The 26,627-nt window shown below is 53.5% G+C and overlaps 3 protein-coding genes and 1 non-coding gene across 7 annotated transcripts in view; 2 read left to right on the top strand and 2 right to left on the bottom strand.

Moving 5' to 3' along the window:
• Positions 1-1,968: 1,968 nt before the first annotated feature.
• Positions 1,969-2,700, bottom strand: LOC112582283 (proline-rich protein HaeIII subfamily 1-like). Its single transcript, XM_025276817.1, has one exon. It carries the CDS (start codon positions 2,698-2,700, stop codon positions 1,969-1,971), a length of 732 nt encoding a protein of 243 aa, XP_025132602.1.
• Positions 2,678-18,329, top strand: ZBED1 (zinc finger BED-type containing 1). Its single transcript, XM_025276656.3, has 2 exons — positions 2,678-2,807; positions 15,231-18,329. The coding sequence occupies exon 2, from the start codon at positions 15,241-15,243 to the stop codon at positions 17,362-17,364; it is 2,124 nt and encodes a 707-aa protein (XP_025132441.2). The 5' UTR covers positions 2,678-2,807; positions 15,231-15,240; the 3' UTR covers positions 17,365-18,329.
• The window catches only part of DHRSX (dehydrogenase/reductase X-linked), a 213,701-nt gene continuing 189,751 nt past the window's right edge, over positions 2,678-26,627 (top strand). For all 4 annotated transcript variants that reach the window (XM_044936703.2, XM_025276658.3, XM_025276659.3 and 1 more), the window contains exon 1: positions 2,678-2,807. In XM_044936703.2, coding sequence (XP_044792638.2) covers positions 2,699-2,807 — 109 coding nt within the window. In that variant the 5' untranslated portion in view covers positions 2,678-2,698. The remainder of the gene's footprint in view (positions 2,808-26,627) is intronic.
• LOC112582428 lies at positions 9,010-9,138 on the bottom strand. Its single transcript, XR_003106966.3, has one exon. It is a non-coding gene; the product is annotated as a small nucleolar RNA U109 (small nucleolar RNA).

Raw genomic sequence — 26,627 nt, 5'->3', positions numbered from 1 at the left:
CAAATGTGCTGGCATATTGAGTGCAGCACTTTCACAGCATCATCTTTCAGGATTTGAAATAGCTCAACTGGAATTCCATCACCTCCACTAGCTTTGTTCGTAGTGATGCTTTCTAAGGCCCATTTGACTTCAGTCCATGGAATTAATTCTCCAGGCCAGAATACTGGGGTGGGTAGCCTTTACCTTTTCTCCGGGGGGAATCTTACCAACCCAGGGATCGAACACAGGTCTCCGAAGCCCAAGAATACTGGAGTGGATAGCCGATCCCTTCTCCAGGTTATGGAACTTAAAATAGGGAGATGATCCTGGATTAGCCTGGTGGGTCCACTCTAATCCCATGAGCCTTCAAAAGCAGAGAACGTTGTTGGGCTGGAACAGTAGAGAAGGGAAGGCAGGAGGTGCTAGAGATGTCGAGGGTGGGATGGTCGGACCAGAGACAGGGCCCCCTTCCCTTCCCACCACTGACCACCAGTTCAGAAGCGGGGAATTCAGCCTTACAGCCCCAAGGAAGTGGGGGTCCTGCCATCCACCAACCTGAACAAGCTCAGAAACAGGCTCTTCCACGTCACTGCCGGGGGAGCCCAGTGGGTAGACGGCTCTGCCTTGACCGTGTTAGACCTCGAGCCCGGGATCACAGGCGAGACTTCTCACCCACAGGGCAGCGAGATGGATCAGATATTGCTGATGCTGCCCTTGGTACACGTGGGGTCATCTATTGTTGTTCAGTCGCTCAGTCATGTCCGGCTCTTTGCGACCCCATGGACCGCAGCACGCCAGGCCTTCTGTGTCCATCACCATCTCCCGGAGCTTGCAAAAACTCGTGCCTGTCAAGTCGGTGATGCCATGCAACCATCTCAGCCTCTGGGGCTGCCAGGTTAGGATTTCTGCAACGTTCTGGGTAGGGGTCTGTGTGCAGTCTCCTTGGGGGTCTGGGTTAGGGGGAGTTGTCGAGAGGGGGGTCCCAGCTGTGATCTGGGTGGGGTTCTCTGGCTCCTGGAGAGTCCCAGCTGGGAGTCCACGTCCAGTCTGGGTGGACTGGGAGGGGGTCCCACAATCTGGGCAGGATCCTCCAGTCTGTGGGAGGTTCAGTGCTCTAGGCTGGAGGGTGGGCATTGAGAGTGGGGGTGGTTAGTGTATCAGGAGTCCGTGGTCAGAATGGATGGTTTGTGGTCCAGGTTAGGCTCTCAGGGTCTGCGAGCCGGGAGAGGGGCCCTGGGGCAGGAGTCCAAGGTAGGGGTTGGGTCCACGTCTGGGTGGCAGGTCGTGCAGTCAGACGGAGTCCTGGGGGTCTGAGTGTGGTCCCAGGGGTGAAAGGGCTTTGGGACCTCAGGGGCTGTGTCCCTGGGGACTGTGGTCCAGACAGGGGACATGTGTGTGTCCCTGGCGACTGGTCCAGACAAGGGACGTGTGTGTGTGTGTGTGTGTGTGTGTGTGTGTGTGTGTGTCCCTGGGGACTGTGGTCCAGACAGGGGACGTGTGTGTGTGTGTGTGTGTGTGTGTGTGTGTGTGTCCCTGGGGACTGGTCCAGACAGGGGACTTGTGTGTGTGAGTGTGTGTGTGTGTGTGTGTGTGTGTGTGTCCTTGGGGACTGTGGGGACTGTGGTCCAGACAGAGGGTGTGTTTGTGTTTGTGTGCATGTCCCTGGGGACTGGTCCAGAGGACTTGTGTGTGTGCATGTGTGTGTGTGTGTGTGTGTCCTTGGGGACTGTGGTCCAGACAGAGGGTGTGTTTGTGTTTGTGTGTGTGCGTGTCTCTGGGGACTGTGGTCCAGACAGAGAGGGGACGTCGGTGTATATGTGTGTCCTTGGGGACTATGGTCCAGACAGAGTGTGTGTGTGTGTGTGTGTGTGTGTGTGTGTGTGTGTGTGACTGGGGACTGTGATCCAGACAGTGGACATGTATGAGGGGGTCTCTGGCCTGGACTGGGGTCCTTGGGTTCCATGATTGGAGAGGGGTCCCAGGGTCCGGTCAGGAGTCCCTGGGGTTTATGATCTGGGAGTGGGGGTCCCCGGTTCTGGGAGGGGGTCCCTGGGGTCCATGATCCTGGGGGCTGTGGTGGTCCTGGAGTCCGGGTGGGGGTCCCTGGGGTCTATGAACCGCGGGGGGATCCCGGGGTCTGGTCAGGGGTCCTTTGGGTCTATGATCCACGGCGGGGGGCAGAGTTCTGGGGTCCCCGTTCGTGGCGGGGGTGCTCGCCCCCAGGGGTCGGACGGGGTTCCGGGAGGGGCTGGGGGTGCGCGCGGAGCCGGAGTCCGGGGCACGCGCAGGAGGCGCTGGGGGCGCGCGGGGGGGCGGGGGGCGGGGGCGCGCACAGGAGGGGCTAAGGCGCGCGCGAGGCGGGAGTCGGGGGCGCGCGCAGGAAGCGCTGGGAGCGCGCGCGCGGGCACGAGGCGGGAGTCGGGGCACGCGCAGGAGGGGCTGGGGGCGCGCGGGGGGCGGGGCGCGGGGGCGCGCACAGGAGGGGCTGAGGCGCGCGCGCGGCGGGAGTCGGGGGCGCGCGCAGGAGGGGCTGGGGGCGCGCGGGGGGCGGGGCGCGCACAGGAGGGGCGGGGGCGCGCGCGAGGCGGGAGTCGGGGGCGCGCGCGGGGGGCGGGGCGCGGGCGCGGCGCGGGGCGGGCCGCCGCGGGCGCGTTTCCGCCGTCCGGCCCGGGGCTCCGAGTCCGGCGGGCGGCGCGGAAGCGGCGGCGGCGGGGCAGCCATGTCGCCTTTGTCCGCGGCGCGGGCGGCCCTGCGGGTGTACGCGGTGGGCGCGGCGCTGATCGTGGCGCAGCTGCTGCGCCGCTGCGTCCGGGGCTTCGTGGAGCCAGGTCAGCGGCCGGGGAGGCGGCCAGGGGCCGGGGCCGGGCGGGGCTGCGGCGTGGGGCTGGCTGGGGACCGCGCCGCCGGGCCCGGGGCGCGCCCTCCTCCCGTGGAGAGGACCCCCAGGTTTGGGGCGGAGCTGGGAAGGGGCGCGGGGAGGCGGGCGCGTCGGGCGCTCCCGGAAGCAGGGCCGAGCGGCCTTGGCGGTGGGAGGAGGCGCGCCCTCCCCACCGCCCCGCCCGCTCCGCGCGCCCCGGGGGCCGGGGTAGCCAGGGGGTCCCCCGCGCCCTGGCCTGGGGGTCGCAGGTTCGTAGGCGCCGCGTCGGGCGCTCCCGGAAGCCGGGCCGGGCGGCCTGGGGGGTTGGCTTGGGGGAAGGCGCGCCCTCCCCAGCGCCCCGGGGGCTGGGGTCTCTCCAGGGCATCCGTGCGCGCCCCAACCACGGCGGGAGCCCTCCCCGCCCGGGTCCCTGCGCTCTGCAGACCCGCGTCCCGGAGGGAGGCGGGGGGCGCCCGACATCCCGGCCCCGCGCAGGCTCCAGTAGAACGGGGCCTGCCCGGGTTTGCAGGGACTGGGGAGCTGGGGCGGGGGCTGGGGCGCGCCAAGGGGCCGGGGGCGGCTTGTAGGGCTTCTAGGAGCCCTAGAGAGGGGAGTTCCCGTTTAGTGGCCGCCGGTTTCTCTGGCCTGCACCACCTGCACGGAGCCTCGGGGCCCAAACTTGGCGGTGCGGGGACCCATTCGCGTCTTCACGCATATTAGGGGACCCCCCCCACCTCCCTTCCCTACCAATCTGGGGGGCGGCGGTGGTCTCTGGCTGTCTGGCCACCTCGGTGTTCTCAGGACTTCGATCGAGGAAACCGGTGTTGTTTCTGTCTGCTCTTGACTTGCAGGATATCAAAAAGAACTCTAGGGTCTTTGAGCCGTAAATGACATGTCCATTTTTTTAGGTGAAAACAAAGTATTCTCTGGGAAGCGTGGTGCCCTGTTACCTTGTAACGACTCTCTTTATCGTCTGGCGTAAGAGAGATTCTTAAGTCCAACTGTGTTTTCGGGGTGTTGGCATAGCACCCCCACACCCCCCTCCCCCCGGGCAGCCTGTGGGTAACGCCCCTGACCACCCCCGGGAGATTGGGGTGGAAAAACAGAGAGGCTGTTACTATGCTTGTGCAGATGTGTCCCCGTGCCTGCAGCACCCCCAGGAAGGCCCTGCAGGGCCCAGGCCTTGCACACCTGCAGCTCTGAGCACAAGGACTTCTTTTTCTCCCCTCCCTGGGTCTTCACCCAGGGAGATACATCTTCCCAGGTTTATGTGAGCTAAGCGTTTAGTTTTCTGATCAACTGCATTTTGGTGCTTTTTAAAAAAGCACATCAAGCGTGACTGGAAAAGACTGCAGTGGAAGGCAGAGGACAGCTTTGACGTCTGGGCTGACTTGTCAACAGTGAAGGACTGTGCAGAGCAGTCCTGTGTTTGCCCCAAACTGGCCCGAAATTGCAGAGCACCCAGGGGTGGAGAAGGCCATGGCACCCCACTCCAGTACTCCTGCCTGGAGAATCCCATGGACGGAGGAGCCTGGTGGGCTGCAGTCCATGGGGTCGCTAGGAGTGGGATACGACTGAGCGACTTCCCTTTCACTTGTCACTTTCATGCATTGGAGGAGGAAATGGCAACCCACTCCAGTGTTCTTGCCTGGAGAATCCCAGGGACGGGGGAGCCTGATGGGCTGCCGTGTGTGGGGTCGCACAGAGTCGGCCACGGCTGACGCGACTTAGCAGCAGCAGCAGGGGAGGTTGTGGGCTTCCCTGGTGGCTCAGACAGTGAACAGTCTGCCTGCAGAGTGCAGGAGACCAGGGTTCTATCCCGGAGGGGAAGATCCCCTGCAGAGGGGAATGGCCACCCACTCCAGTATTCTTGCCTGGAGAATCCCACAGACTGAGGATCCTGGCGGGCCAGACATTGAACCTTGCCCAGATATGCAGCTACATAAACTGTAACCCAGAGGCCCAGTGCACATGCACAATAGCTGGGTTTTTTGTTTTGTTTTGTCTTTATTGAATTGGTTGCACTGTTGCTTCTGTTTTTATGTTTCTGGGTCTTTTGGTCACTGAGTCATAACAGATCTTAGCAACCCCACCCAGGATTGAACCCCGTATTGAACCAGCCAAGTCTTTATCATTGGACCACCAGGGGAGTCCTGGTTTTCTGCCTTTAGACATCAGATGTTTTCTTTTTTAATAGTATGTATAGTCTATATAAATGTGTACAAAGTATCAAATAATGTAGAAATGTTACAGGGAGGAAGTCACCAATTCTGACTCCATGTTGGAAGCTGTTTCTTTGACTTGCTTTTTATTATTATAAAGAAAAAAAAAAGAAGGTCGCTCAGTCCTGTCTGACTCTTTGTGACCCCAATGGACTGTGGCCCACCAGGCACCTCTGCCCATGGGATTTTCTAGGCAAGAATACTGGAGTGGTTGCCATTCCCTTCTCCAGGGCATCTTCTTGACCCAGGGATCAAACCCAGGTCTCCTGCATTGCAGGGAGATTCTTTACCGTCTGAGCCACCAGGGAAGCCCCTTTATTATTATAATCGTACTCAGTGGCTTGCCTGGAGGACCCTGCCTCTCTGTTTGTCAAGTAAAGTGCCTTTTTGGGGCTTCCCGGGTGGCTCAGCTGATAAAGAATCCACCTGCAGAGCTGGAGAGCTGGGTTCCATCCCTGGGTTGGGAAGATGTCCTGGAGAAGGGAAAGGCTACCCACTCCAGTATTCTGGCCTGGAGAATTCCATGGACTGTACAGTCCATGGGGTCGCAAAGAGTCCTAAACGAATAAGCGACTTTCACTTAAAGTGCATTTATTTAGCTCTGGAGAGAGAGTTTGTCCTTGTCCACCTGTGAATAGATGAGTTTAACACAGCGCTTAGAAGGCTGGACATTTCGTGGGAGATGTTTTGCAAGACTGAAGACCCTTTCACGTGATTTCCACACTGTCGCTCCCTCTCGACGCAGCCTTTTGACTTCAGTTCCACATGGCTTTTTCCTCTCAGATCTATATAAGAACCTGGCATCCAGACCCCAGTAAGATGCTTGCTTTGAGGTGCTAGCCTGCCATCTTCTCGGTCTGCAGGCTCCCTGATTAAAGTCTCTTTCTTGCCTCAACAGTTTGTCTCTCGGATTCAGTGGCCTGTGGTGTGGAGAGTGGAGCAAGCATGGTCTCAGTGACAGAAACACTTTCTTATTTACATATTTTAAATGATAACGACAAACCACAGCAATGATTGCTGAAGTGCGTTTGGTTGTGAAAGGTCTTTTTTTTTTTAATATTGTTAATTGAATGATAATTGCTTTACAGTGTTGTGTTGGTTTTTGATGTAAAACAATGTGAATCAGCTATAGTTCAGTGCGCTCAGTCGTGTCCGACTGTTTGCGACCCCATGGACTGCAGCACGCCAGGCCTCCCTGTCCATCACCAACTCCTGGAGCTTGCTCAAACTCATGTCCATCGAGTCAGTGATGCCATCCAACCATCGCATCCTCTGTCATCCCCTTCTTCTGCTGCCCCCAGTCCCTCCCAGCATCAGGGTCTTTTCCAGTGAGTCAGTTCTTCGCATCAGGTGGCCAGAGTATTGGAGTTTCAGCTTCAGCATCAGTCTTTGCAGTGAACATTCAGGACTGATTTCCTTTAGAATGGACTCGTTGGATCTCCTTGCAGTCCAAGGGACTCTCAAGTCTTCTCCAACACCACGGTTCAAAAGCATCCATTCTTTGGCGCTCAGCTTTACAGTCCAGCTTTCACATCCATACATGACGACTGGAAAAATCATAGCCTTGACTAGACGGACCTTTGTTGGCCAAGTAATATCTGTACTTTTTAATACACTGTCTAGGTTGGTCATAACTTTTCTTCTAAAGAGTAAGCGTCTTTTAATTTCACAGCTGCGGTCACCATCTGCAGTGATTTTGGAGCCCAGAAAAATAGTCAGCCACTGTTTCCACGGTTTCCCCATCTATTTGCCATGAAGTGATGGGACCGGATGCCATGATCTTAGTTTTTCTGAGTGTTGAGTTTTAAGCCAGCTTGAATCAGCTATAGGTTTACATACATCCGCTCCCTCTTGAGCCTCCCTCCACCCCCATCCACCCCTCTAGGTCATCACAGGGCCCTGAGCTGAGCTCCCTGTGCTACAGAGCAGCTTCCCACTAGCTGTCTGTTTTACGCATGGTCGTGTGTGTATATATAACAACTCCACTCTCTCAATTCATCCCACCGTCTCCTTCCCCCACTATATGTTCACAAGCCCATTCTCTGTCCCTGTGTCTCGGTTCCTGCTCTGGTCTCTGATCACCCACCCGGAGAAGTCAGATCACACATCAGGCTTAAAACTTCCTTGCTTATGGTAGTTGCTAATGTTTCCACGTCAGGTATTGAATATCGGGTGAATCTGTCTGTGGATCATCTCAGCCCCTCGACGGTGGCTTACTTGGGCAAATGTGGAGTTTTCTGGAGGTGAGCTGTTTCTCGTCTTTTTCGTGGGGGAAAACTCACAGCACATATTCATTGCACTTGAATAACTTCTACCGGCGTGAGTGCGACAAGATGGAGGTTGCTCTCCCATGTTTATGACCCTCCCTTTGGAATTGTGCATGGTCCTGCACATTTTATCCGCTGGGGCAGGCGTGCCATGTGAGTGCCCGTGGATTCTGTGAAAAGGTGGAAGAAGATGCTTGAAAAAGGAGCTGACTCCTGAAGGGGACCTTTTCTTAAAATGTATTACTAGAGACAAGAGCGTGAGAAACTCATGGCGATTGGAGGTCTATGTGTGTCTAGAGACCTATGTGGGCAAATGAAGAATTCCTCTAATAGAGTCTGACTTCCACATTCTCTATGGTCATTGTCTGTTACAACTTGTTCAGTTGCTAAGTCATGTCCGAGTCTGCAGTCCCATGGACCACAGCACACCAGACCTCCCTGTCCATCACCAACTCCCGGAGTTTATTCAAACTCGTGTCCATTGAGTCAGTGATGCCATCCAACCATCTCATCCTCTGTCGTCCCCTTCTCCTCCCGCCTTCAATCTTTCCCAGCATCAGGGTCTCTTCCCATGAGTCAGTTCTTTGCATCAGGTGGTCAAAGTATTGGAGTTTCAGCTTCAACATCAGTCCTTCCAATGACTACTCAGGATTGATTTCCTTTAGGATGGACTGGTTGGATCTCCCTGCTGTCCAAGGGACTCTCAAGAGTCCTCTCCAACACCACAGTTCAAAAGCATCAATTCTTTAGTCAAACCATTGCTTTGACCAGACGGACCTTTGTCAGCAAAGTGATGTCTCTGCTTTTTAATACACACTCTGGGTTTGTCATAGCTTTTCTTTCAAGGAGCAAGAGTCTCTTAATTTCATGGCTGCAGTCACTGTTTGTGGTGATTTTGGAGCCCAAGAAAATAAAGGTACCATGCAGATTTTCCCGTAAGAATTCTGTTTCAGGGACTCCCTTGGGGGCCCCGTGGTTAAGGCTCCTTGCTTCCACTGCAGGGGGCTCATGTTCCATCTGTGGTTGGGGAACTCCGCTCTCCATGCCTCAGACATGGCCCCCCCAATTTTTTTTTTTTTTAAAACTTGATGAAAAAAATTTCCATGATGAACAATAACCACAAAAAAAAAAAAAAAAAAAAAAGTTCTGTTGCAAATAGGAGTCAGGCCTTCTGATCTGGAAAATGGACTTTGGTCTGGAAAATGGACTTCTGATGATGGACTGACTGTCCAGCTCAAGAACAGAGGTCAGCTGGCCCATTTACAAAGCCATTTTAGGGCGGATTCTAGTTTTCAAACTGTAGGATTTTTTAAAAAGTCTGTCAAGAGGAAGTAACATCTGGTTGGTTTTGCGTACATATGAATAGTTGGGAGCTGTTGCTCCAGGGAGGCAAAACCATAGTTTGGTTGATCTTTGGCTCTTTTTTAGTCTTAAAAAGAAATGAGGACTCCCCCCTCCCCCAAGAGCTTTGGTTTGTGTGGCTTTTGCTTGTCTGTATCGATCCTATTCAGTTCCATGTTAATAAAGTTAAAACTGAAAATTTTTTTTTCGATGATGTTGAGAAATTCTTGTCACAGTTGCTTAGCTGTGGTCATGGTATTGTGGTTATGTTTTTTATCTTTTATCGGGAAATACAGTTTTCTCCCAGGGAGGGGCCACAGTTTTTTTGTTTTTTTTTTTTTTGAAATGTAGGAGAAAGATAGAACGGCTCAACAGCTACTGTAACATTGCCAGCCCTGAGAACTCCTTTATTATTCTAGCACATTATAGATTCCATCTTGCAAAGGAATGAGCAGCCGACATTCACATGCAAAAAATGAAAAAAGAACTTTAAATGGTCAACACGGAAATCTACAACGTGTATTTCAGATCACATTAACAAGACACTTACATGTGATTCCCAGTAACATTTCTTTGTTGTTGTTGCTGAGTCATAACCAAGTCTCTGTGACCCCGTGGACTGTAGCCCGCCAGGCTCCTCTGTCCGTGGGATTCTCCAGGCAAGAATCCTGGAGTGGGCTGCCGTTTCCTCCTCCAGGGCATCTTCCTGACCCAGGGATCCATCCCACGTCTCCTGCATATTAGCAGGTGGGTTCGTTACCACTGAGCCACCTGGAAAGCCCAACACTTTAATTTTTCTTCCTTTTACCCATCGAAAAATAACAAACCGCTTACATGTTATTCCCAGTAACACTTTTTTTTTTACCCAGCGAAAAATCAGAAGCCCTAGTAACATTTTTTTCAACCTAACAAAAACTAACAAGCTCCTTATATGTTATTCCCAGTAATTTTTTTTTTTCCACCCAACAAAAAAACAACTATGTTCTCCCAAAACAAATACCAAATCAGGGAGCATAGTGGCTGTTTTTGGTCCTTGCCAGCTTCTGGAAGTCCCGGTGGAGCAGAGTGATGCTGGCCCTCCACTCGCTGACTTCATCCTTTTTCTTGGGACATGGTCATTATGTTTGTGGACGATCTGGCCGGTGCCACTGCTGTGAGCAAAGGCAAGACCTCCCCAGGCCCCGGGTAGCATCTTGGCGATGGTTCCCGCACTCCCCCCGCCTCTGAGAGATGCTAGGGTTGCCCGCTTGGCGTGGAGGCTGCTTGGACAGAACCTTCATTCCCGACTCTGAAAGCGGCCATGGACCATGCAAGTCTCGCTGTGTCCCGCTGTGGTCAGTGTATACGCTCCAACCCATCACACATGACTGGACAGCTCCAGAGAAAAGAAGGGAAGCGGAATACGCGCTAACGCCATATGCAGACATAAACTCTAGGGGCTTCGCTGATGGGCCAGTGGTTAAGAATCTGCCTTGCCACGTGGGGGGACAGCAGTTCGATCCCTGGTCTGGGGATCTCGCCGTGTAGCATGTCAGCGCACGTGCTGCAGCTGGACAGCAGCTACCACTCACGACTAGAAAAAGCTTTCATGTGGCAGTGAAGACCCAGGGCAGCCAGAAAAAAGCACAAACCCCCCAAAACTCAAAACGGATTAAAGCCCCAAACGTAAGACTCTGGAAACCATGAGACTCGTAGGAGAAAACACAGGAAGAGAGTAATTTGACTTAATTCTTAGCAGTACCTTTTTGGTCCTGTGTCTTGCGGCAAGGGAAATAAAAGCAGAAATAACCAAATGGGACTGAATTAAACGTAAAAGCTTTCTGCACAGTAAAGGGAACCTGGGACAAAACAGAAGGACAGCCAGTGGAAAGGGAGAAAGTGTTTACAAATAATGTGACTGATGACGGGCTTCCCAGGTGGCTCAGGGGTAAAGAATCTGTCTGCAGGGCAGGAGATACAGGAGACCTGGGTTCAATCCCTGGGTCGGGAAGATTCCCCTGGAGGAGGAAATAGCAACCCACTCCAGTCTTCTTGCCTGGAGAATCCCCATGGACAGAGGAGCCTGGCGGGCTACAGTCCGTGGGGTTGCAGAGAGTTGGACATGACTGAAGCGACGTAGCATGCAACCCACTTAAAAATAGCCAGAGGACCTCAGTGGACATTTTGAGTTGACATTTCTTCCAAGAAGACAGACAGGTGGCCAACAGATAAACTTGAAAAGATGCTCAGCCTGGTTGACCTCAGAGAAAGGCCGATTAAAAGCAGAGTGGAAAAACAAACAAACAAACTGCCTTCCTGTGTCCCCGTCTCCCTAGGCGGCCTCGGGGAATCCTGCCATCATTTGCCCATTGGTTGTGAAACTGCAAGGGGGAGACCCCCCACGGGCGGTGCCTCCTTAAGCTGTGGCTTTGTCACGATGCTTCCTGCAGGACCACGGACCTCAGGCTGCCTTCAGCCCAACAGCACCGATCGTTCGTCGTGGTTGGCATCACGACGACCACGTAGTAGGAAACTCTGATGAGACTTGAATTGCATTGCCTATGTAGGACGGAAGAGCTCCATTCCAGAGCCCAGCTGTGGTGCCTGCTGCGAGGTTCCCCTCGCTTTAGGGGACGGCCTTTCCCATGCCCAGGCGGCCCCCCCCACTCAGTCCATCTGCAGGAGCTGTGATCCTGGGGTCCCTTCTTTCTCTACACATCCTGGCCTTGTTGGATCGCCACCCCCGGGGCCCCACCTCTGAGCCCTCTGGCCCGAGCAAAGCATTTGAAATCACACGAAGGCATCCTGTCTCTTCCTGGGGACCAGACGTCTGAAGGCCAGGTGTCCCAGGGCTGGGCTCCCTGCAGAGGCTCCAGGGGAGGGTCCTTCCCGCCTCTCCCAGCTTCTGGGGGGCTCCAGGCATCCGTCCCTGGGCTGGTATCCGCCTCCCTCCCGTCTCTGCCCCTGTCTCCACGTGGCTGCTCCTCTGCGTCCGCGTCTCCCCTCTTCTGTGTCTTATAAGGACCCTGTCCCTGGGTTTAGGGCCACCCCCATCCAGGAGGACCTCATCTCGGACCTTCACTCCATCACAGCTGCAGAGAACTTATTTCCATGTAATGTCCTCTTCTGAGGTTTTGGGAGGACATGAATTTTCAGTGGAGGGTGATTTTCAGCCCACTGTCGTTACTGAGTTTTGAATATTTGCCCCCCACTCAGAAAATGCCTGGTGGCTGCAGTGTGTGATTTAACTGTGAGTGCTACACAGTAGACTGAGCAAAGGCCGGGAGACGGGGAAGGACAGGGAAGCCTGGCGTGCTGCGGTCCATGGGGTCGCAGAGAGTCGGACACGAATGAGCGACCAAACGACAACAGGAGATTGAAGGCTTGCAGATTTAACAGACACGTTTTTAAATTTGTTTTAATTAAAGAATTTTTTAACAAATTGATGTTTGATTTCCAGGGCTGTGTTAGTTTCAGGCGCACAGCAAAGTGATTCAGTTGGGCACACACATATACATTCATATTCTTTTCCTTTACAGCAAGATGATAGTAGTGTATTATATAGTTATCTGGGTATATAATCGTATAATGAATGTGGTTTCCTGTTATATACAGTAACTAGGTCCCTGTCGGTCATCTAGTTTATAGTCAGAAAGTGAGAGTCGCTCAGTCGTGTCTGACTCTTAGGCCAGAAGACTGGAGTGGGTAACCTTTCCCTTCTTCAGGGGAATCTTCCTAACCCAGGGATCGAACCCAGGTCTCCCACACTGCAGGTGGATTCTTTAGCAGCTGAGCCACCAGGGAAGCCCAACAATACTGAAGTGGGTAGCCTATCCCTTCTCCAGGGGATCTTCCCAACCCAGGGATTGAACTGAGGTCTCCCACATTGCAGGCAGATTCTTTACCAGCTGAGCCACCAGGGAAGCCCGTAATGAAGATAGTTTCCTATTACATATGGTACATTGGTCCTTGTTAGTTATCTATTTTATATATAGTTGTGTGTATCTGTTAATCCCAAACTCCTAATTTATCTCTCCTCCTTCCGCTTTGGTAGCCATACGTTTTCTATGTCTGTGAGTAACAGACACCTTCAGTTCTTTTCTTGATATAGTCTTTTTTTGTTTGTATGTTTTGGACCACATGCAGGATCCTAGTTGTGCGTGCAGGGTTCCTCCTGTGCCCCCTGCCATGCATAAAATAGCTGTGGAGTGGCCATCTATAAAGTAGGTGACTAACAAGCTCCCCCTGGGAAGCCGTAAGCACTGGCCGACCGGGGAGGTCCTTCCCCTGACACCTCTTAAGAAAACTCAGCTAGCCTTTCGGGGGTCCTGGCCCTCTGACTGGCAGCTCCACGGAGCCGAACGTGTGAGCATCGCCAGCAGTGGGAGCCTGGGGACCTGAGCTCTGAGAGCCCAGGGACGCTGCACCACGGCTGGTTGGCTTCTCACTGTCCAGGTGTTTGTGGCCACGAGGCGGGGGGCATTCTGAGACATTCCAGGGATGGAGAATTCCCTTCCTGCCCCAGTCTGACATCCATTCCCAGATGCCCCTGGGGAGAAAAATAGAGCCTGCGAAGTACAAAAGTGCTCTTTCTAATTTTTTCATTATCATTGATGCCATTGTTGTTCAGTAATGCCTGACTCTGCGACCTCATAGACTGCAGCACGCCAGGCTTCCCCATCCTTCACCATCTCCTGGAGCTTGCTTAAACTTATATCCATTGAGTCGGTGATGCCATCCCACCATCTCATCCTCTGTTGTCCCCTTCTCCTCCTGCCCTCAGTCTTTCCCTGCATCAGGAACGATTTTCCAATGAGTCAGTTCTCTAGATCGGTGAGTGTGCTTCTGTTTTGTTATCTTCACTAGTTTCGTATATGTGTGTGTATATATATATACATGTATGTATTTGGCTGCTTTGTGTCTTTGTTGGAATATGCAGAATCTTCAGCTGTGACATGTGCGATCCAGTTCCCTGACCAAGGATGGAAGCCAGGCCCCCTGCATTGGAAGCTTGGAGTCTTAGCCACTGGGACCACCAGCAAAGTCCGCATATTCACTAGTTTTTAATATTTTTTTATTGGATCGCCATTTGTCTTCCACTTTCTTAACTTCACTCAGTACGATAATCTCTAGGTCCATCCATGTTGCAGCAAGTACCATCCGTTAATTCCTTTTCGTGGCTGAGTAGTATTCCATGGTATACACGTACCACCTCTTTATCCATTCCTCTGTTGATGGACACTTAGGTTGCTTCCGTGTCTTGGCTATTTTGAATAGTGTTGGAATGAACACTGAAGTGCATGTATCTTTTTGAATTGTAGTTTTGTCTGCATATTATGCCCAGGAATGGGACGGCAGGATCGTATGGTAGCTGATTTTAGTTTCTAAAAGAACTTCCGTACTGTTCTCCACAGCGGCTGCGCCAGTTCACATCCCCACCAACAGTCTAGGAAGGGGTCCCTTTTCTCCACATCCTTGTCAACATTTGTTACTTGTGTTTTTTTTTTTTTTCATGAAAGCCATTGCGACGGGGTGAGGTGATAACCTCATTGTGGGCAAAAAGGCATCACTGAAAAACATAAAATTTGGAAAAAAAAAAAAACTTGAATGCTGGTCTGCCAGCCTAGTGTCTGCTCGTGCGTGCTAAGTCACTCAGTTGTGTCTGACTCTTCGCGACCCCATGGACATCAGCCTGCCGGACTCCTCTGTCCATGGGGATTGTCCAGGCTAGAACACTGGAGTGGGTTGCCATGCCCCCCTCCAGGGGATCTTCCCAACCCAGGGATCGAACCCAGGTCTTCTGCATTGCAGGCGGATTCTTTACCGTCTGAGCCACCAGGGAAGCCCAAGAATACTGGAGTGGGTAGCCTATCCCTTCTCCAGGGGATCTTCCCCACCTGCATTGCAGGCAGGTTCTTTACCAGTTGAGCTACCAGGGAAGCTCAAGAATACTGCAGTGGGTAGCCTATCCCTTCTCTAGGGGATCTTCCAAACCCAGGCATGCAGCCAGGGGTCTACTGCATTGCAGGCGGATTCTTTACCAGGTGAGCCACAAGGGACGCACGGTGCCTGCTTGACAACCCCCACATGTGCTGCTCTTATCTGAGCCAGTTTTCTTGGTGGCCTTTGACACACCTGCGTCCTGACCAGGAGTCTTTAGGAGTGGGGGACGTGGGTCCTCTTGGCCTGGCAAGGGGGTGTTTGGGAACCGTGGGGTCTGCCTGGGGAACAGACCCACCTGCTTGCCTGCTTATTTGCGGGGCTGGTTTATTTCCCAAAACAGGACGTAATACACCAGCTCAGGTGATGAAAGAGCTGTCATGAGGATTCCAAAGAGGATGGAAACACTAAAAAAAAAAAAAGGCAATCAATAAATGCATGTCTCCGACGCACCTGGATGGAACAGCTGCTCGCTTTTCAGACTGAGCCCTTGCTGCTTTGCCACCAGCTGGAGCGGAGGCCTCGGGGTGGTCCCCACCTCCGTGCGCCCTCGTTTCCAGAGCCACCCTGCTCCCCCCGCCCGCCGGCTGGCCGGGCGGAGCCGGGCCGTCTTCTCACGCTCTTTGTTCTGCTGCTTCTCGGCAGGTCGTCCCGAATGAGCGGAGGCCCAGCCGGGGGCGGCGCGATGGAGTGCAAGAGCCTGGAGGGCGGGCAGAGCGACCTCAAGCTGGTGGCGCACCCGCGCGCCAAGAGCAAAGTGTGGCGCTACTTCGGCTTCGACACGAACGCCGAGGGCTGCATCCTTCAGTGGAAGAAGATCTACTGTCGCATCTGCATGGCCCAGATCGCCTACTCGGGCAACACCTCCAACCTGTCCTACCACCTGGAGAAGAACCACCCCGACGAGTTCTGTGAGTTCGTCAAGAGCAACACGGAACAGATGCGCGAGGCCTTCGCCAGCGCCTTCTCCAAGCTGAAGCCGGACCCCGCGCAGCCCGGCGGCACGCCTGAGACGGTGGCCGCCAAGGCCGGCGCGCATGGCCACGAGAGCCGCAAGCAGCAGGAGCTGACCACCGCCGTCATGGGCCTCATCTGCGAGGGCCTCTACCCGGCCTCCATCGTCGACGAGCCCACGTTCAGGGCGCTGCTGAAGGCTGCCGAGCCACGCTACGAGCTGCCGAGCCGCAAGTTCTTCTGCGGCAAGGCCATCCCCGAGCGCTACGGCGCCGTGCGCGAGGCGGTGCTCAAGGAGCTGGCGGACGCCGCCTGGTGCGGCGTCTCCACCGACCTGTGGCGCAGCCAGACCCAGAACCGCACCTACGTGACGCTCTCGGCGCACTTCCTGGGCCGCGCGGCCCCCCACGGGCTGGCGGTGGGCTCCCGCTGCCTCAAGACCTTCGAGGTGCCCGAGGAGAACGCGGCCGAGACCATCACGCGCGTCCTCTACGAGGCGTTCATCGAGTGGGGCGTCCACGCCAAGGTCTTCGGCGCCACCACGGACCGCGGCAAGGACCTGGCCCAGGCCTGCTCGCTGCTGGACATCCCGGTGCACATGCCGTGCCTGGGCCATACCTTCGACGCGGCCATCCGCCAGGCCTTCCGGCTGCCCAAGCTGGGCGCGCTGCTGGGCCGCTGCGCCAAGCTGGTGGCCTACTTCCAGCAGTCGTCCGTGGCCATGGTCATGCTCCACGAAAAGCAGAGACAGCAGAACGCGGCCCCGTGCATGCTGGTGAGCAACCGCGTGGCCTGGTGGGGCAGCACGCTGGCCATGCTGCGGAGGCTCAAGGAGCAGCAGTTCGCCGTGGCCGGGGTCCTGCTGGAAGACACCAACAACCACCACCTCATGCTGGAGGCCGCCGAGTGGGCCACCATCGAGGGCCTGGTGCAGCTGCTGCAGCCCTTCCAGCAGGTGGCCGAGATGCTGTCGGCCTCCAAGTACCCCACCATCAGCATGGTCAAGCCGCTGCTGCACATGCTGCTGAACACGACGCTCAACCCCAAGGAGACGGACCCCAAGGAGATCAGCATGGCCAAGGAGGTGATCGCCAAGGAGCTCGCCAAGACCTACCAGGAGAGCCCCGAGATCGACCTGTTCCTCAACGTGGCCACCTTCCTGGACCCGCGCTACAAGAGGCTGCCGTTCCTCTCCACCTTCGAGCGGCAGCAGGTGGAGAACCGCGTGCTGGAAGAGGCCAAGGGCCTCCTGGAGAAGGTCAAAGAGGGCGCCTACCGCGCTTCCGAGGACAAGGCGGCCGCCCCGCCCGAGGAGCCGCCGCCGGCCAAGAAGCCGGCGCCCTCGCCCACCCCGCCTCCAGCCAGCGTCATCAACGACATGCTGGCCGAGATCTTCTGCCCCACCGGGGGCGTGGAGGACCAGGAGGAGTGGCACGCCCAGGTGGTGGAGGAGCTCAGCAACTTCAAGTCGCAGAAGCCCCTGGGACTCAACGAGGACCCGCTCAAGTGGTGGTCAGACCGCCTGGCGCTGTTCCCCGTGCTGCCCAAGGTGCTCCAGAAGTACTGGGCCGTGGCGGCCACGCGCGTCGGCCCCGAGCGCCTCTTCGGCTCGTGCGCCACCGTGGTGAGCGCCAAGCGCAACCGCCTGGCCCCCGCGCACGTGGACGAGCAGGTCTTCCTGTACGAGAACGCGCGTGGCGGCGCCGACGCCGAGCTGGAGGACGAAGACGAGGGCGAGTGGGGCCTGGACCACGAGCAGGCCTTCGCGCCCGGCGAGGCGGCCCACGCCGGCTTCTTCGGCGTCAGGGACGGCAGCTTCGTGTAGCCGGGGCTGGGGCTGGCTCGCACCGGCAGGGCGGGGGCGGGTGCACAGCCGCGCGCTGCGGGGCGGTACCCTTCTGGATGCTCGGCTGTTGGGACTAACGGCCCCGCCACCCCAGCGCGGACCGGCGCACTGCTGCTGGGAATGCGGGAATCGAGCAGAAGAGAGACACGGATCTTTGTGGGGGTGTGTGTGTGTGTGTGCGTGCCCCAGAGGGGAGACGCGGACTCTGGGTGGTCCAGAGAAGGGAGACGGACTCTGGGTGTCTCAGACAAGAGAGACGGACTCTGGGTGGCCCCAGAGGACAAAAACGGACTCTGGGTGGTCCACAGAGAAGACAGACAGACTCTGGGTGTCTCAGCCAAGAGAGACGGACTCTGGGTGGCCCCAGAGGACTGAGATGAACTCTGCATGGTCCACAGAGAAGAGAGAGGAGGCTCTTGAGTGGTGCAAACCTGGTGAAAACAAGTGTTTGCTCTGCGGGGGGCGGCGGCTGTGGTGGGGAACCCCCTTGTATTCCAGGAACGGGGAAAGAAATGACTTGTAAAAACCGGAGGCGTCCGCCCATCGGATTACAAATCATCAACGCCCCCGACGCTAGCATGGCCGGCGGGGGTGTTCTGACTCCCTCTGTTAATTCCGTACCTGTAGTGTCCATGTCCTCACGCCAGGGAGGGTTTGGGGTGAATCAGAAACAAATGGAAATCAGGGGGCCGCTGAGGAAGAAAGCCCCTTCCGTGTTCCCCAAAGCCCACCTCCCCGTGAGCACCATTTGCACGCCCCACCCCTGCCCCGGGCACCATCCGCGGCTGTTAGCCCGGTCGGTCCGTAAAGGAACACGACTACCTTGTCAATTACCAGGGAACCTGGAGACACGCTTTAGCCACCCGCCCTGTTTTCAAGGCGTGATGGAACATGTTACCCTTGAACCCGTAGTGCCATCGCTTATAAAAAAGCCGAAGAAGAAATATTGGGTGTGGTTTGTTTTCTGCCACCCACGAGTGTTGTTGTTTTTTTTTCCTCCCCGCCCTTGCCCGAATTCATGGTCCTTGCCAGGTTCTCTAGCTCTTGTGTTCTCCAGGTGGTGTTCGTGCGTCCCCGATGCTTCAAAGATGCTTCCCAGGGGCCTCTGTGGTAAAAAACCTGCCTGCCAAGGCAGGAGACCTGGGTTCAATCCCTGGGTTGGGAAGATCCACTGCAGGAGGAAATGGCAGCCCACTCCAATATTCTTGCCTGGAGAATCCCATGGACAGAGGAGCCTGGTGGGGCTACAGTCCCATGGGGTCAAAGAGAGATATGACTGAGCAACTCTACAACAACAATAGCCAATTAACAATGTTGGACAGTTTCAGGTGGACAGCAAAGAGACTCAGCCACACATACACATGTATCCATTCTCCCCCAAACTCCCCTCCACCCAGGCTGCCACATGACATTGAGCTGAGTTCTCTGTGCTGGACAGCAGGTCCTTGCTGGTTCTCCATGTTAAATACAGCAGTGTGTCCATGTCCATCCCAGACTCCCTGACTATCCCTTCCCCCATCCTTCTCCCTGTAATAAGGTTATTACAGAGTATTGAGCAGAGTTTCCTGTGCTGTCCAGCAGGTCCTTGCTGGTTCTCCACGTTAAACACAGCAGTGTGTCCATGTCCGTCCTGAGCCTTGACACAGTGACGATGGACCATGTGTACCACCAGGGCATCCAGGGTTTTTCCATCTCCTCCTATCTTTCCCTGCTCCCTCCCTCGCTCTCCTTTCTTTTAAGAAAGCAAGCTACCCCAGAAACAGCCTTGGAGGTTAGCATCCCTCCTGTTTTTCCTTTTCTGTGTTTTATGGGTTGCCTCTATTCCACGGTGGTTCAGGGATGCCACGTCAGACATCAAATTTTTTCTGCACAGACGTTTTGAGCTTAACTAGGCCATTTTCCAGTCATGAAAACCTGCCACTTTCAGAGCTTTCTCCATCGAACACGATAGTGGAACGTGTCCGTAAATGTCTCAGATAAGAGGTCATTGCCGGCATCCAGAACTTCTCGTAAAGACATGGCCACTAACTGTCACGCACGTGTCTTATCTGGTCTGCCTGGGACTCTGCTTCCAGGAAATGGAGTGTGTTTTGTGCTCAGGTCTTGTCGTCAAAATCCTGATTCTCTGCTTCGTCTAAGTGGTGTTTGTTCCATGCTCAGTAAAGTCACAATGACGTCACGATTCTCAGATGTTCCTTTTTTTTTTCCTGGTGTGCGGAAGGGTACTGTTCCCTTTATTCCGAGCAGCCCCTAGGAGGATGGCAGGACTGGGCTGAAAGGAAGCGTAGATGACGGTTGTACATGTTTTTTTTTAGTGAAGGGGCTGAGGATGTGCTCCCAGCCCCTGGTCGTTGGATGTCGGGCTGATTTGCAGGTGGACGACCTGGGTGGAGGTAGCTGGGGAGCCCCAGGAGCTGTGTCTTGAAGTCCTTGTAAAGCGAGGTGGTCACAACAGTTGTGATCTGGTGGGGAGAGGGCAGGGAGGTCTTCCCTGAGTGGTCCCCCTGCCGGGGATCAGGGGAGTCGCATGGTAGCATCTTACCACGTGGCCAGCCTCTGGACAGAGAACGGGGGGCTGTCCATCCGGCTTGCCTGGAGGACCGCCTCAGCTCATCCCCTCTACTTTCTCTTCCTGTCCTTCCCCCGGTGGAGTGGGGGTGTGTTACTTGCGGGGGGTGGGAAGGGGCGGGCATTCACGTTTTGAGTCTTGATCAAGTCTCCATGCTCCCTTGATCCCTATTGATGTCATTTTGGGTCCGAGGGACACGGCTGCTTCTCACCGAGGCTCGGGGAAGCAAACGGCTGAGCGTGCGGAGAACGCGGTGGGTTTTCACAGCTTTGTGCTGCTTTTCGGATGGGCTTCCCTGGACGCTCAGCTCGTAAAGAATCCGCCCACAATGCAGGAGACCTGAGTTCAATCCCTGGGTTGGGAAGCTCCCCTGGAGAAGGGAACGGCTACCTACTGCAGTATTCTGGCCTGGAGAATCCCACAGAGGGTATAGTCCTTGGAGTCCTAAAGAGTCGGACACATTGTATCTCTTAATGTAGTAGTTTCTATCTCTTAAGCCCCTCCCCACATCCTGACCCTCCCCCGTACCCTTCCCCCAGTGGTAATCACTAGTTACTTCTCTGCATCTGGGAGTCTGTTTCTTTTTGATATATTTATTCATTAAATGTTTTAGATTCTGGATACAGGTGGTAACATGCTATTTCTCTGTTTGTGATGTATTTCACTACATGTAATACCCTCCGAGTCCATCTGTGTTGTCACAGATCACAAAAGATTTGTTCTTGTTTATGGCTGAGTAATATTCCATTGTGTGTGTGTGTGCTTTGGCCACCTCATGCAAAGAGTTGACTCATTGGAAAAGACCCTGACGCTGGGAGGGATTGGGGGCAGGAGGAGAAGGGGACGACAGAGGATGAGATGGCTGGATGGCATCACCGACTTGATGGACGTGAGTCTGAGTGAACTCCGGGAGTTGGTGATGGACAGGGAGGCCTGGCGTGCTGCGATTCATGGGGTTGCAAAGAGTCGGACACGACTGAGCGACTGAACTGAACTGACCTATCATCTATCCATATGTCCATATTCCTTCCCACTATAGGTTATCGCAAGATACTGAATTTAGTCCCCTGTGCTATATGGTAGCTCCTTGTTTCTTATTCTATATACAGTAGTATGTATCTGTTAGTCCCAAATTCCTCATGTGTCCCTGCTCCTCTGTCCCCTGTGGGAACCAAAAGTTTGTTTCCTACGTCTATTTCTGTCTGGTAACTCACTTCATTTGTATCGTTTTTTAGATTTCACGTGTAAATGATTCCATATGGTATTTGTCTTTCTGATCTGGTTCACTCAATGTGATCGATCGTCTCTAGGTTCGTCCGTCTTGGCTGCACGTGTGTATTATTTCATTCCTTTTCACGGCTGAGTAATGTTCCATTGCACATAATAAGTACCGCCTCTTTTTTATCCCTTCCTCTACGGATGGACATTGCTTCCATGTCTTGGCTATTGTGATAAGAGCTTCAGTGAACATTGGGACGCATGTATCTTTTAGAATTATAGTTTCCTCCAGATATATATGCCCAGGAGTGGGATTGCAGGACGATATGGTAGCTCTATTTTTAGGTTTTTTTTTTGAGGAACTCGTGTACTGTTCTCTGTGGTGGCCGCATCCATTTATATTCCCATCAACTAGTGTGAGAGGGTCTTCCTCTTCTTTTTGATCGTGTTTCTGTTGTTGAGAAACATGAAATGCATTGATAAACATACTCGCCATCTGACCAAGAAGGGTGGTAAGCCGCAAGGCCCGGAGCTTCCCCATCCTCCCCCAGCATGAGCTTTTTCTGCCGTTTTCCTTCTTTTCTGGGACAAAAATCTGAGTCTGTGCAGTTCATCTGGTTGGAGAAGCAGCCTGCGTCTGTGTCCAGACACATCTTGTTTCTGCGTCTGTGTAGCCTGCTCCCTCTGACCCTTAATTCTGTCCTGTACGCCGATGCTTAACCATCCGGCCGGGGGCCGTCTGTGGGCTCCTAGAAGTAGTTAATAGCATTAGTTGCTCAGTTGTGTCCAACTGCCTGCAACCCCATGGACTGTAGCTCACCAGGCTCGTCTGTCCATGGCATTCTGCAGGCAAGAACACTGGAGCGGGTTGCCATGCCCTTCTCCAATGGGAATCTTCCCGACCCAGGGATCAAACCCAGGCCTCCTGTGTTGTAAGCAGATTCTTTTACCATTGGAGCTACCAGAAAGGTCCCGTGGCTTGTAAGCACAGCTCAGTCAAAAAGCCACTGGGCTGAGCCCACGTCAGTTGAGGTCTGATTCAGGTCCCTCCAACGTCCTTTCCCTCAAGTTGAGCCGAGCTCACCAGGTTATGCGTTCTCTGTCGGCAGTCTTTCCAAGCAAGGGGAGAGCTTTCCTTTCTAGTTGCTTTGGGCAGCAAGGCTTTAACTGTCACTGAAGCAAACCTGAGTCTTTTCCCCCTACAACGCAGTTAAGTGAGTCTGCAGACCCCAGGTCGTAGTGAAGAAAGTGTAGTGTTTATTGGAGGCCCCAGGCAAGGAGGATGGTCAGTGTATGCTCAAAAGACTGTGAACTCCCTGCTGGATTTTGGCAAAGCGTTTTAAATTTTTTTAATTTAAATTTATTTATTAATGTCTGGCTGCACTGGGTCTTCTTTGCGGCACAGAGGGTGCTTCTGCAGGCGGTGAGCGGGCTCTGCTCTACCCGTGGTTTGGAGGCTCATTGCTGTGGCTTCTCTTTGAAAGGTTGCTGCTGAGCTGTGCAAGACGCTGGGATTCTTGGCCTCCAGAGGAGAGGAATTCAATCTGGGGCCAGTGGCGAGGCCTGACTGCTCAGAGCTTTTGTGTAATATAGTTTTATTAAAGTATAAAGAGATAGAGAAAGCATCTGACATAGACATCAGAAGGGGGCAGAGAGAGTGCCCCCCTGCTAGTCTTTAGCTGGATCTTATACAGCTACTAGCAGTCTGCTAATTAGAGAAACGAGCTGTCTCAAAACTCAGAGAGTGGCACCAGGCCCCTCACCCGCAACCCACATTTTGAGGTAACGTTGGCACCAGGTGAGTCATCCCGGGCCATTAAACGGTTGACCTGAATCATGAAGAAGGGCAGGTTTCCAAGCACATAGATAGTTTCATTAACATAGATTAGGAGAACAATGTGTGAATAAAACATACTGGTTTGCTGAGCCCTTATCATACGGTTCTGAATCCTAGGCAGAACCGACTTGAAGAAATCAGAGTCTAATAGTTCATTCACATAGCTTAAGACAAACATTTCCCTAAGAAAATGCATTGGTTAGCTCAAGGTTTGAGAAAAGTTAAGTTCAGGTGGAACCAGGTGTCATCATGGCAACGCCGAATTTTAAAAGAAACCTTCTAATTTTGTACAGAGAAGGGAAAAAGGCTGACACGTATAGTTTGTCTCCTCTTGCCACTTAAGAGAGAGAGAAAAAACGTCCGAGACTTGCAGCCTATTTCCTCCGTCTGGAGACCCCTGGCCGTCCCGCCTGTTACCCTCTCCTCTTCTCTTGTGGACCGCGGGCTCTAGGGTGTGTGGGCTTCAGTAGTCGCAGCCCCTGGGCTCAGCAGTTGTGGCCCATAGGGTTTAGTTGCTCCAAGGGATCCTCCCGGGTCAGGGATCAAACCCGTTGTCTCTTGCATTTTTATGGCAGGTGGCCTCTTTACTGCTGAGCCACCAGGGACGCCCCAGGAAAGCATCTTGAAAGGCCAGGTGGTGGAGGGACGTTCTGGGGTCTGTGGTCGGCTCGTGCACGGGGCCTCTGACTGAGGGTGAGGGGACAGGGTGGGGTCACAGGGGTTGATGTTACCCGCCCTTGGGCACCGGTAGGTCTGAGGGCTTGTGATCAAATAGGTAACTTCTTCCTCTCTGATGGGAGTTTAAGCATCTGTGTGTGAGTCACTCAGTCGTGTCCGACTCTGCGATCCCATGGACTGTAGCCCGCCAGGGTCCTCGTTCCATGGGATTCTCCAGACCAGAATATGGAGTGGGTTGACATTCCCTTCCCCAGGGGATCTTTGCAGCCCAGGGATCGGACCCATGTTTGCTGCATCGGCAGACAGGTTCTTTACCACTGAGCCATCAGCAAAGCCCATTTCAGCAGTTACTTCTTCCTTGATTGTTTCTTTGAATTCCAAACGATGTTGGGACTTCCCTAACTCAGGCTACCTTCGGAGTTCCGCTCTCACCTCCACTCGGGAAGGGGGGCAGTGCTGGGCGGATTTGGAAAGAGACCCTGATGGTCTCGGTCTCGGCCGCCCTGTGAGCAGGACCTGAACCTCTGGAAAGGTGGGGCATCTACAAGCTTCTGAAATCACTACAGCCGTTGCTCCGACAGCTTGTGTTCCTGGGTTCCCGGAGCAGGGCGGACCAACCCTGACGCTTAACTAGAATTCTTCTTGGGAATGTGCAGCCCCGTGGGTCCCTATCCTATAAATTATTCAGAATTCAGACACGATGCTGCATGTTCTGCAGCTGTTTTGGGCCCCAGGACTGGCTTTGCAGCTCTGCTTGGACACACAAGCCCTTCCGTGCCTCTCACATCCGCAGACGCATGGCTGGGACCTGTACATGGTGGGGCGCCATTGGCCACCTTCTGAGCTCTGGCGGCTGCGACCCTGTGGTCCCGTGTGAGTGTGAGGCGTCTCCTGCTTGCTATCTGGTGACACTTCCGGGTGGTGCTAGTGGGAAAGAACCTGCCTGCCAATGCAGGAGACTTCAGAGACACAGGTTCGATCCCTGGGTGGGGAAGATCCCCTGGAGGAAGGCATGGCAACCCACTCCAGTGTTCTTGCCTGGAAAATCCCATGGACAGAGGAGCCTGGTGGGCTACAGTCCCTGGGGTTGCAAACAGTCAGACTGAGTGACTAACACACTTTCATTCACATTTGGAGGCCAGACATCGTTCTTGTTTATTGCCGTGACAGGAGATACTGTCATTTCATGATACAAATATATAAAATATAATTATCAGTTCAGTTCAGTTGCTCAGTCGTGTCCGACTCTTTGCGACCCTGTGAGCTGCAGTATGCCAGGGTTCCCTGACCATCACCAACTCCTGGAGCTTGCTCAAAAGAACATAATTATAAACATATATAAATGTAAGTGTACATATTTATACATATGAATATGTGCACCTTTATATTCTATGTATTTTTATAGTCAATTATTTATCATCTATGTATTACATATCTGTCTATGCACATTTTTATCATCTCAGTTCAGTTCAGTCGCTCAGTCGTGTCTGACTCGCTGCAACCCCATGAATCGCAGCACGCCAGGCCTCCCTGTCCATCACCAACTCCCGGGTTCGCTCAGACCCACGTCCATGGTGTCTGTGATGCCGTCCAGCCATCTCATCCTCTGTCGTCCCCTTCTCCTCTTGCTTATCATCTACTTACTAGTAAATCTATGTATCTATTATCTTTCATCTATTCATTGGAAGGGCTGATGTTGAAGCTGAAACTCCAATCCTTTGGCCACCTCATGCGAAGAGCGGACTCATTGGAAAAGACCCTGATGCTGGGAAAGATTGAGGGCAGGAGGAGAAGGGGGCAACAGAGGATGAGATGGTTGGATGGCATCACTGACTTGATAGATATGAATTTGAGCAAGCTCCAGGAGTTGGTGATGGACAAGGAGGCCTCGCGTGCTGCGGTCCATGGGGTCGCAAAGAGGCAGACACGAGTGAGCCACTGAACTGAACTGAACTGATGCATATGTCTCTTTTCTATTTATTGAACATCTATTTACCTTTTTGTCATTTGTATCTAATATCTGTATCATCTATGTATTTTTGTGTCTATGTATCTGTGATTGAACATCTATTTACCTTTTTATCATTTGTATCTGATATCTTTATCATCTATGTAATTTTGTGTCTATGTATCTGTGATTGAACATCTATTTGCCTTTTTATTATTTGTATCTAATATCTGTACCTATGTATTTTTGTGTCTGTATCTGTGATCTGTCAGTTTATCATATCTATCTTGGTGTCTGTCATCTTTCTATGTATCTGTTACTTGTCATCTGTATTGTTATTGCTGTTTAGTCACTCAGTCGTGTCTGACTCTCTGACCCCATGGACTGCAGCACGCCAGGCTTCCGTATCCTTGACCATCTTCTGGAGTTTGCTCAGACTCATGTCCATGGAGTCGGTGATGCCATCCAATGCCAATATATCATTTATATATTTATTGTTAATTTATCTTCTATGTGTATCTGTGTATTTTCTTCCTTGATGGCTTTCCTGGTAGCTCAGATGGTAAAGAATCTGCCTACCACGCTGGAGATCCAGGTTCAATCTCTGGGTCAGGGAAGATCCCCTGGGGAAGGGAATGGCTACCCACTGCAGTATTCTGGCCTGGAATTTCTGGACAGAGGAGCCTGGCGGGCTACAGCCCATGGGGTTGCACAGAGGTGCGCATGACTGATAGACAACACACACACATAACCACTCTTTTTGTTAAAATTCTTTGCCCATATAGGTTTTTACAGGGTATGAATAGAGTTCCCTGTGCTATACAGTAGGTCCTTATTAGCTATTCATCATATGTAGCTGCTTTAGAATAGCAAATGGCAACCCCCTGTAGTAATGTTGCCTGGGGAATCCCATGGACGGAGGAGCCTGGTGGGCTACAGCCCATGGGGTCGCAGAGAGTCGGACACGGCTGAGCGACCAACACACAGATGTA

This window comes from Bubalus bubalis, chromosome X (genome assembly GCF_019923935.1).
Source record: "Bubalus bubalis isolate 160015118507 breed Murrah chromosome X, NDDB_SH_1, whole genome shotgun sequence".
Classification (NCBI taxonomy): Eukaryota; Metazoa; Chordata; class Mammalia; order Artiodactyla; family Bovidae; genus Bubalus; species Bubalus bubalis.
The sequence above is the reverse complement of the archived record's forward strand: the minus strand, read 5'-3'. Positions and strand labels throughout refer to the sequence as shown.

Excerpts from the sequence above, each read along its gene's own strand:
- LOC112582283 (XM_025276817.1), bottom strand. The coding sequence starts at position 2,700 with ATGGCTGCCCCGCCGCCGCCGCTTCCGCGCCGCCCGCCGGACTCGGAG.
- ZBED1 (XM_025276656.3), top strand. The coding sequence starts at position 15,241 with ATGAGCGGAGGCCCAGCCGGGGGCGGCGCGATGGAGTGCAAGAGCCTG.